The sequence below is a fragment of the Bos grunniens genome, chromosome X, assembly GCF_055505025.1.
Source record: "Bos grunniens cultivar Pamir isolate PY7600 chromosome X, Bosgru_T2T1.0, whole genome shotgun sequence".
Lineage (NCBI taxonomy): Eukaryota > Metazoa > Chordata > Mammalia > Artiodactyla > Bovidae > Bos > Bos grunniens.
In genome coordinates this window covers 78,725,943-78,735,581 of record NC_141194.1, presented here as the reverse complement: position 1 = coordinate 78,735,581, position 9,639 = coordinate 78,725,943, and the positions used below count along the sequence as shown (strand labels likewise).

The 9,639-nt window shown below is 40.6% G+C and overlaps 1 protein-coding gene across 1 annotated transcript; it reads left to right on the top strand.

The window, feature by feature from the left end:
- LOC147340744 (PI-PLC X domain-containing protein 1-like) lies at positions 1-1,299 on the top strand. The gene is made up of 2 exons (XM_086387137.1): positions 1-199; positions 1,061-1,299. The coding sequence occupies exons 1-2, from the start codon at positions 1-3 to the stop codon at positions 1,297-1,299; spliced, it is 438 nt and encodes a 145-aa protein (XP_086243263.1).
- The last annotated feature ends 8,340 nt before the right edge of the window (positions 1,300-9,639 follow it).

The window sequence follows — 9,639 nt, the reverse complement described above, 5'->3', positions numbered from 1 at the left end:
ATGATTCTCATCCAGGAGGTGCTGACTCTGCACCAGTTGTGGTCCCAGGTCCAGCAGGTCATCCTGTCATACAAGGACACGACTTCCATGAGTCAGCATGCAGAACTGTGGCCTGGTATCCCCTACTGGTGGGGGAACCAGGTGAAGCCCCAAGACCTCATCCACTGCCTGGAGCACATGAAGAGCTGCAGCTACCCAGGTGACTGCTGCCTTCACACTGGGACCCCTGGTCACAGGCATGTCCTACCGCATGGGGCTGGTTTGGGTTCAAGTGGAGAAATGGAACAGGATATATTAGAGGACGTTATTCTGTTCACTACATGGAAAGCAGGGTGTGGACATCCTTGGGGACTTTACTGTATCTACCACAAAGGGTCAGGATGTAGACAGGATGTGAACATCCGTGTGGACATTATTGTGTCCGCCACATAGGGCCAGGATGTGGACATCTTTGGGGTCAATGTCCAGCCCGCCTGGCCTCTGTAACAGGAGAAATTCATGAGTCAATGCCCCTGCGAGCCCCTGCTGTTTGAACTTTGGTCTCTGTCCGACATCTGAATCTCTGATCGCTGTGGAGGCCAGAGTCTAGGTGGGTGATGGCACAGCTTGGTGACTGCGTGGGCAGGTGCCCCATGGGTTAGGGGTCACACGGGTGGGTGACTGTGTGGGTGGGTGACCCCATGGCTTACTGGTCACATGGGTGGGAGACCATGTGGGTTGGTGACTGTTTGAGTTGCTGACTGCAGAGTGGGTTACCATGTGAGTTGCTGACCTGGTGAGTGGGTGACTGCGTGGGTGGGTGACGATGTGAGTGCGTAATCATGTGGACAGGTGACCATATGACCTCGCAGGTTAGTGACCCCATGGGTGGGTGACCACGTCGGTTGGTGGCCACGTGGAGGGAGCACCACATGGGGTAGTGACCCTGTGGGTGGATGACCATATGAGTCGGTGACCACATGGTTTGGTTGGCCACATGACTCCGTGGGTTAGTGACTGCACACATGGGCAGTTGACCCCACAGCTGGCACCATGAACAGCAGCCCCTCTCTTGTCCCAGGCAGTCTGTTCGTGGCTGGCATCAACCTCACAGAGAACCTGGAGTTTGTTCACATCCACCTGGCCTGGTCCGTAGAGAAGCTGGCCCAGTGGGGGCTCCCCTATTTATGTGCGTGGGTGCAGGGCCAGCGCCCGGAGTCAGCTGCCGGCTGTACCAACACCATCGCAGGCCACTTAATCTGGGCCCACGGGTTTGTTGGCAATTGTCACCAGATTGAACTGGAAGCTGCTTCGGGCTGATGGACGGTGTGTGTGTGGAGCTGGGCATAGCAGAGGCTGCATCTCAGTCACGTGCTGTGACGTTACCAGCCTGAACCAGAAGCCACCTAGGGGCTGACAGGCAGCACACCGAGGAGCTGGGCATTGTGAAGGCTGCTCCTCGTTCACATCCTGTGACATCACTGGGCTGAACTGGAAGCTGCTTTGGGGCTGAGGGACAGCACAAGGGCAGAGCTGGGTATTGCGGAGGCTGTGTCTCAGTCATGTCCTGTGACGTCACCAGCCTGAACCGGCAGCCGCCCTGGGGCTCCTGGATGGAGTGCTGAGGAGCTGGGCATTGCGGAGGCTATTCTCAGCCCTGTCCTGCAGGGCTGGTCGTCCGTCCGCCCATTCACTGAATGTGGGTGACTGCAGAGGTGGGGCCAAGTGGCAGGGTCCATGGTATCCTCAGTCCTCCGTGTGTCTCTCAGTGAATGCAGGTTATGAGGTGATGATTAAAGGTGAGTGCATGATTTGTACAATCACATCCTCAGGGAGACACACGTGGTTCTTGGGTCTGTGGCTTCCCCATGGGAGAGGCTGGGGTGCCCTTCCCTGGGTGCTGAGAGCAGCAGACTGTGACCCCTATCCAGGGAGGGGAGGAGGCACTATGACATAGTGTCCATAGGAGGGGACTAAGAGCATAGTGATCCCACTGAGAAATCCCTTTTATTAGATAAGTTGCTTCCCTGGTGGCTCACTTAAGAAGGCCTTCTTATCTCTCCTTGCTCTTCTTTGGAACTCTGCATTCAGGTGGCTATATCTTTCTGTGTCTCCTTTGCCTTTCGCTTCTCTTCTCATCTATTTGTAAGGCCTCCTCAGACAACCACTTTACCTTTTTGCATTTCTTTTTCTTGTGGATGGTTTTGATTACCACCTCCTGTACAATGTTAGGAACCTCCATCCATAGGTCGTCTGGTACTCTGTGTGCCAGATCTAACCCTTGCATCTATTTGTCACTTCCAATGTATACTCACAAGAGATTTGAATAAAGCAAAGAAACAGGGGAAAACAATAGAATGGGAAAGACTTAGAGATCTCTTCAAGAAAATGAGACATGCCAAGGGAACATTTCATGCAAAGACAGGCACAATAAAGGACAGAAACGTTATGGGCCTAACTAAAACAGACGAGATTAAGAAGAGGTAGCAAGAATACACAGAACTGTTTAAAAAAGTCTTAATTACCTGGATAACCACGATGGTGTGATCACTCATCTAGAGCCAGACATCCTGGAGTGCAGAGTCAAGTGGGCCTTAGGAAGCAGCAGTATGAACAAAGCTAGTGAAGGTGATTAAATTCCAGCTGAGCTCTTTCAAATCCTAATAGATGATACTGTTAAAGTGCTGCACTCAATACGCCAGCCAGTTTGGAAAACTTGGCAGTGGACGCAGGACTGGAAAAAGTCAGTTTTCATTTCAATCCAAAGAAGGGCAATGCCAAACAATGTTCAAACTATTACACAACAGCACTTATTTCACATGCTATCAAGGTAGTGCTCAAAATCCTTCAAGCTGAGCTTCAACAGTATGTGACCTGAGAACTTCACAGTCCACACATTCAAAGAGTTGATTCTAAATGCACAGTGATGCCACAAAGATGGTCAAGGCAAAGACACACTATGTAATTTTATTTATGTCTAAATCAGTGAGACAAAATATTCACTGAAAGGTACAGACTTTTTTAGCATGAAAAATCTTATATTTATTCTGATGAAATTGAAAAATATGTTTTAAAGTGAAATTCATTCTTAATTGTCAATTAATTTGAGACTATGGAAAAAAGAAAATAAAATTGCATTCATTGGGGCTGCTCCAGTTCAGTTCAGTTGCTCAGTCGTGTCCAACTCTTTTCTTTGGGGGCTGCTTAAACTTTCACAGATGTTTTTGCTTTAAAATTCCCTTACAGTTTTACAGTCTTAATTAGATATAAAATTATCAGTAGATTTTATACTATGTTTGTTTTCTGGACATTTTAATTTCCTTTAATTTATGAATGTAACTAGAATGTTTTTCTATTGACTGAGTATTAAAAATTACTCCTCTCTCTTGTGTGGAACACACTGTTTACACTACTGTTGGGAGACATTTTATTGCCTAAAACCTTTTATAATTCAGCTCTATAATATAGGTTTTTTGTTTGTTTGTTTTGCTTTGTTTAGGCTGAGAATTTTCTCATCTATTTTTAGTATCTTCAGAGTTTCTGTTAGGAATATGTGTCTGCTGTTGTGTTCTTGCACAGTCGTGTCCAACTCTTTGCCACCCCATGGACTGTAAGCCCAGTAGTCTCTTCTGTTCATGGGGATTCTCCAGGCAAGAATAGTGGAGTGGGTTTCCGTGCTCTCCTTCAGGGGATCTTCCTGACCTAGAGATAGAATTTGCATCTGCTCCTGCATTGCAGGCGGATTCTTTACCACTGAGTGAAAATAGATCTTGTATACATGAAACCCACTTTAATTATGAATATTCATAATTGGTGAAAAGCAAAGATGGAGTAGCCCAAACAAGCATTTATCTTTTGCCAATTAATAATACGAAAAAAACCCCTTAATTTCAATTTGCCTTCATTTATTTTTTCAATTAACTTTTCATTGAAGGATAATTGCTTTCCAGAATTTTGTTGTTTTCTGTCAAACTTCAACACAACACTCTTTCTTAACTCATAGTTTCTCTTCAATATCATCCTATTTTGTGTAAATAACTTCTTTTAACACTTCTTACAGACAAGGTATCTGCTGAGAATGAATTCCCCGATTTTTTGTTCATATGAGAATGTCTCCTTATCCTTTGTTTTGAAGGACAATATTCCTGGATGTAGAAGTTAATTTCAGTAGTTAAAAAAAAAAACAAAAACATTTTATTTATTAATAAGTTGTACCTGTAGCCTTGTAGAATGAGTTTGGAAATGTTCCTTCCTCTGCAGTTTTTTGAAAGAGTTTTAGAAGGATAGGTGCTGGAGTCCAGCTCCACCAGCCAGGGAATCAGCCTGAAGAAATGAGCGGTGTTGGCAGAGAATGATGCAGCCTCTGACTCAAGGTGCGGGACTGCATGTTTATTTCAAGCCTCAGGTCTTCTTTTATACTTTGACAAAAGCATTAGGTCAGAGGTTTGACATTTTCAGTTCCCCCTCACCCAGATTTATTGTCTCATTGTTGCCCTTCAAACAGAGTTCCTGCTTCAGCTCTTCTCTCAAAATCGTGTTTACTTGTGATTACATTGTAATTCATGCTTATGTCTGGGCTGCATACCATATTCCTCAGTTTATTTCTTATCTTTCTAAATCTTGCTTGCCCCTAGTATCCTAAGCTCACTATCTCCTAAAAAGGCTTCTAGCTATTAATATCTCTAAAATTCCTAATCCCTACAAGCTATAGTAAAATATGCTAACACTACAACATTCCTTAAACTTTTAGCTTCTAACTATTCTTAACTATTCCTAAACTCAGCAAACTTCCTTTGCCATAAACATTTCCCTCACAAACAGGTCTCAGAAAACAATCCTTCCTGTGGCCTCAAGCTGCGGCCTACATGCTCTTCCTGGAATGTTCTTTGTAAAGATCCTTGAACAAATATCAATGGTTACTTTATAGATTATTTTCTGGGCACAACTGCAGAAGGCTTTGTGCTTTCTCATGCTTCTCTCAAGAACAATAAGCACGTTAACATTCTTTCCAGCCAACTCAACCGAAGAAAGGAAAAAACAAGTCAGAATCACAAGACCTAACTCTTTCATCCAGGGACCGTGCTTGTGGAACGAGGAGAGGGGGTTGGGGCCGTGCCTCCATTTTGTCAGCAATGCCTAACGTGGCTCCTGACAGATAGGCATTTGTACATCTCTGAATTCACCTGTGAAGCCATCTGGTCCTAGGCTTTTGTGCTTTGGGAATTTTTGATCACAGCTTCAGTTTGGAGCGTGTAATTGGGTGGTTCATAATTTCTATTTCTTCCTGGTTCAGTCTTGGAAGATTGAGCTTTTCTAAGCATCTGTCCATTTCTTCTAGGTTATCCATTTTATTGCCATAAAGTTGTTCATAATAGTATCTTATAATCCTTTGTATTTCTGCATTGTCTGTTGTAACCTCTCCTTTTTCATTTCTAAGCTTGTTGATTTGATTCTTCTCTCTATTTTTCTTGATGAGTCTGGATAAGGTTAGCCAATTTTGTTTATCTTCTCAAAGAACCAGCTTTTAGTTTATTAATTTTTGTTATTGTTTCTTTCATTTATTTCTGTTCAGATCTTTATGATTTCTTTCCATGTACTAATTTTGGCTATTTTTTTTTGGTGTTGTTGTTGTTCTTCTTCTTTATCAGTTGTTTTAGGAGTCAATTGAGGTTCTCTATTCGATGCTTTTCTTGTTTCTTGAGTTAGGATTGTATTGTTACACACTTCCCTCTTAGAACTGCTTTTCCTGCATCCCATAGGTTTTGAGTTGTGGTGTTTTCATTGTCATTTTTTTCTAGAAAATTTTTGATTTCCATTTTGATTTCTTCAATAACCTGTTGGTTATTTAGAAACGTGTTGTTTAATCTCAATATGTTTGTGTTTCTTACAGTTTTTTTTTTTTTTATTCTAATTGATATCTAGTCTCATAGTGTTGTGGTCAGAAAAGATGCTTGATACAATTTCAATTTTGTTAATTTTACTGAGGTTTGATTTGGAACCCAAGATGTGGTTTATCCTGGAGAATGTTCTATGTGCACTTGAGGTGTATTCTTCTCCATTTGGATGGCATGTCCTGAAGATATCAATGAGATTCACCTCGTCTCATGTGTCATTTAAGACAGGTGTTTCAGTATTAATTTTATGCTTTGATGATTTGTGCATTGGTGTGAGTGGAGTGTTAAACTTGACTATGATTATTCTACTGTCAGTTTCTCTTTTAATGTCTGTTAGTGTTTATCTTCTGTATTGAGGTGCTCCTATGTTGGGGGCATAGATGTTTACAATTGCTATGTCTTCATCTTATATTGATCCCTTCATCACTATCTAGTGTCCTTCCTTATCTATTGTAATCTTCTTTAAAGTATGATATGAGGATTGCTATTCCATCTTTTTTTGATTCCCATTTGCATGGCATATAATTTTCCATCTTGTCACTTTCAGTCTATATGTGTCTTTAGGTCTGAAGTGGATTTCTTGTAGACAGCATGTAAATGGGTCTTTTTCTTTTAAATTAATGCATTTATTTTAATTGGAGGCTACTTACTTTGCAGTATTGTGGTGGGTTTTGCCATATATTGAGTTGACTCAGCCATGAGTATACATGTCTTCCACATCCTGAAACCCCTACCACTTCTCTCCCCATCCCATCCCTCAGGGTTTTCCCAGTGCACCAGCTTTGAGTGCCCTATGTCATGCATCAAAGTTGAATGGGTGATCTATTTCACATATTGTAATATACATGTTTCAATGCTAGTCTCTCAAATCATCTCACCCTGGCCTTCTCCCACAGAGTCCAAAAGTCTCTTCTTTATATCTGTGTCTTTTGGCACCTCGCATATGTGGTCATAATTACCATCTTTCTAATTTCCATATATATTTGTTAATATACTGTATTGGTGTTTTTCCTTCTGACATAATTCATTCTGTATATAGGCTCCAGTTCGATCCACCTCATTAGAAGTGATTCAAATATGTTCTTTTTAGTAGCTGAGTCATATGTACTATGGTTTTCTTTTCTGTTTTATGCTGAAGGACATCTAGGTTGCTTCCATATCCTAGCTATTGTAAACAGTGCTGTGATTAGCATTGAGGTACACATGTCTTTTTCATTTCTGGTTTCCTCAGTGTGTATGCCCAGCAGTGGGATTTCTGGATTGTATGGCAATTATATTTCCAGTTTTTTAAGGAATCCCCACACTGTTCTCCATAGTGGCCATTCTAGTTTGCATTCCCACCAACAATGTAAGAGGGTTCCCTTACTCTGTAGCCTCTCCAGCATTTACTGTTTGTAGACTTTTTGATAGCAGCCATTCTGACCAGTGGGAGATGATCCCTCATTGTGGTTATGATTTGTATTTCTCTGATAATGAGTGATGTTGAACATTTTTTCATGTGTTTGTTAGCCATTTGTATGTCTTCTTTGGAGAAAAGTCTCTTCAGTTCTTTGTCCCAGTTTTTGATTGGGTCATTTATTATCCTGGTATGGAGCTTCTTGTATATTTTTGAGATTAATTCTTTGTTAGTTGCTTCATTTGCTATTATTTTCTCCCATTCTGAAGGCTGTCTTTTCACCTTGCTCATAGTTTCCTTCATTGTGCAAAAGCTTTTAAGTTTAATTAGGCCCTATTTGTTTAATTTTGCTTGTATTTCCATGACTCTGGGAGGTGTGCCATAGAGGATCCTACTGTGATTTATGTAAGGGAATATTTTGAATATGTTCTCCTCTAGGAATTTTATAGTTTATAGTCCTGCATTTGAATCTTTAATCCATTTTGAGTTTACTTTTGTGTATGGTGTTAGAAAGTGTTCTAGTTTCCTTCTTTTACATTTGGTAGACCAGTTTTCCCAGCACCACTTGTTAAAGAGATTGTCTTTTCTCCAGTGTATATTTTTGCATCCTTTGTCAAAGATATGGTGTCCATAGGTGTGTGTATTTATCTCTGGGCTTTCTATTTTGTTCCATTGGTCTATATTTCTGTCTTTGTGCTAGTACCATCTTGATCACTATAGCTTTGTAGAATAGTCTGAAGTCAGGCAGATTGATTCCTCCTCTTCCATTCTTCTTTCTCAAGATTGCTTTGGATATTCGAGGTTTTCTGTATTTCAATACACATTATGAAATTATTTGTTCTCGTTCTGTGAAAAATACCATTGATAGCTTGATAGAGATTGCATTGAATCTATAGATTGCTTAGGGTAGTATATTCATTTTCACTATATTGATTCTTCAAATCCATGAACATGGGATATTTCTCCATCTATTTGTTTCATCTTTGATTTCTTTCATCACTTTTTTAATGTTTTCTATATATAGGTCTTTTGTTTCTTTAGGTAGTTTTATTCCAAAGTATTTCATTCTTTTCATTGCAATGCTGAAAGAGATTATTTCTTAATTTCACTTCCTGTTTTCTCATTGTTAGTGTATAGAAATGCAAGTGATTTCTGTGTATTAATTTTATATCCTGCAACTTTTCTGTATTCATTGATTAGCTCTAGTAATTTTCTGGTGGTGTATTTAGGGCTTTCTGTGTTGAGGATCATGTCATCTACAAACTGTGAGAGTTTTACTTCTTTTTTTCCAGTTTGGATTCCCTTTAATTTTTTTCTTCTCTGATTTCTATGGCTAAAGTTTCCAAAACTATGTTGAATAGTAGTGATGAGAGTGGGAACTCTTGTTTTGTGCCTGACTTTAGGGGAAATGCTTTCAATTTTTCGCCTTTGAGGATAAAGTTTGCTATGGTTTTATCATGTATGACTTTTGTTATGTTGAGTTGTGTTCCTTCTATGCCTGCTTTCTGGAGCGTTTTTATCATAAATACACGTTGAATTTTGTCAAAGGCTTTCTCTGCATCTATGCTAGTGCTGCTAAGTCGCTTCAGTCATGTCTGACTCTGTGCGACCCCATAGATGGCAGCACATCAGGCTCCCCCATCCCCGGGATTCCCTAGACAAGAATACTGGAGTTGGTTGCCATTTCCTTCTCCAATGCATTAAAGTCAAAAGTCAAAGTGAAGTCGTTCAGTTGTGTCTGACTCTTAGCGACCCCATGGACTGCAGCCTACCAGGCTCCTCCATCCATGGGATTTTCCAGGCAAGAGTACTGGAGTAGGGTGCCATTAAATGGTTTTTATCATTCAGTTTGTTAATGCAATTTATCACAGTGATTTACTTGCAAATATTGAAGAATCCTTGCATCTCTGAGATAAACCCACTTGGTCATGATGTCTGCCCTTTTGAATATGTTGTTGGATTTTGTTTGCTAGAATTTGTTGAAGCGTTTTCATCTATGTTCATCAGTGTTATTGGCCTGTAGTTGTCTTTTTTTATGGCACCTTTGTCTGGTTTTGGGAATAGGGTGATGAGGGGCCTCATAAAATAAGTTTAGGAGTTTACCTTGTGCAATTTTTTGGAAGAGTTTGAGTAGGATAGATGTTAGGTCTTCAGTTGTTCAGTAGAATTCACCTGTGAAGCCAACTGGTTCTGGTATTTTGTTTGTTTGAAGATTTTTTTTTTTTTTTTACAGTTTCAATTTCTGTGCTTTTGATGGATCTGGTAAGATTTTCTATTTCTTTCTGGTTCAGTTTTGGAAGGTTGTACTTTTCTAAGAATTCATCTATTTCTTTCAAGTTTTCCATTTTATTTTCATATATCTGCTGATAG

What these genes read in the sequence shown, in the direction of transcription:
- LOC147340744 (XM_086387137.1), top strand. Translation starts at nt 1, where the DNA reads ATGATTCTCATCCAGGAGGTGCTGACTCTGCACCAGTTGTGGTCCCAG. An exon ending in GAAGAGCTGCAGCTACCCAG is followed by an intron (nt 200 to 1,060) that starts GTGACTGCTGCC and finishes CTCTTGTCCCAG; the next exon opens with GCAGTCTGTTCGTGGCTGGC.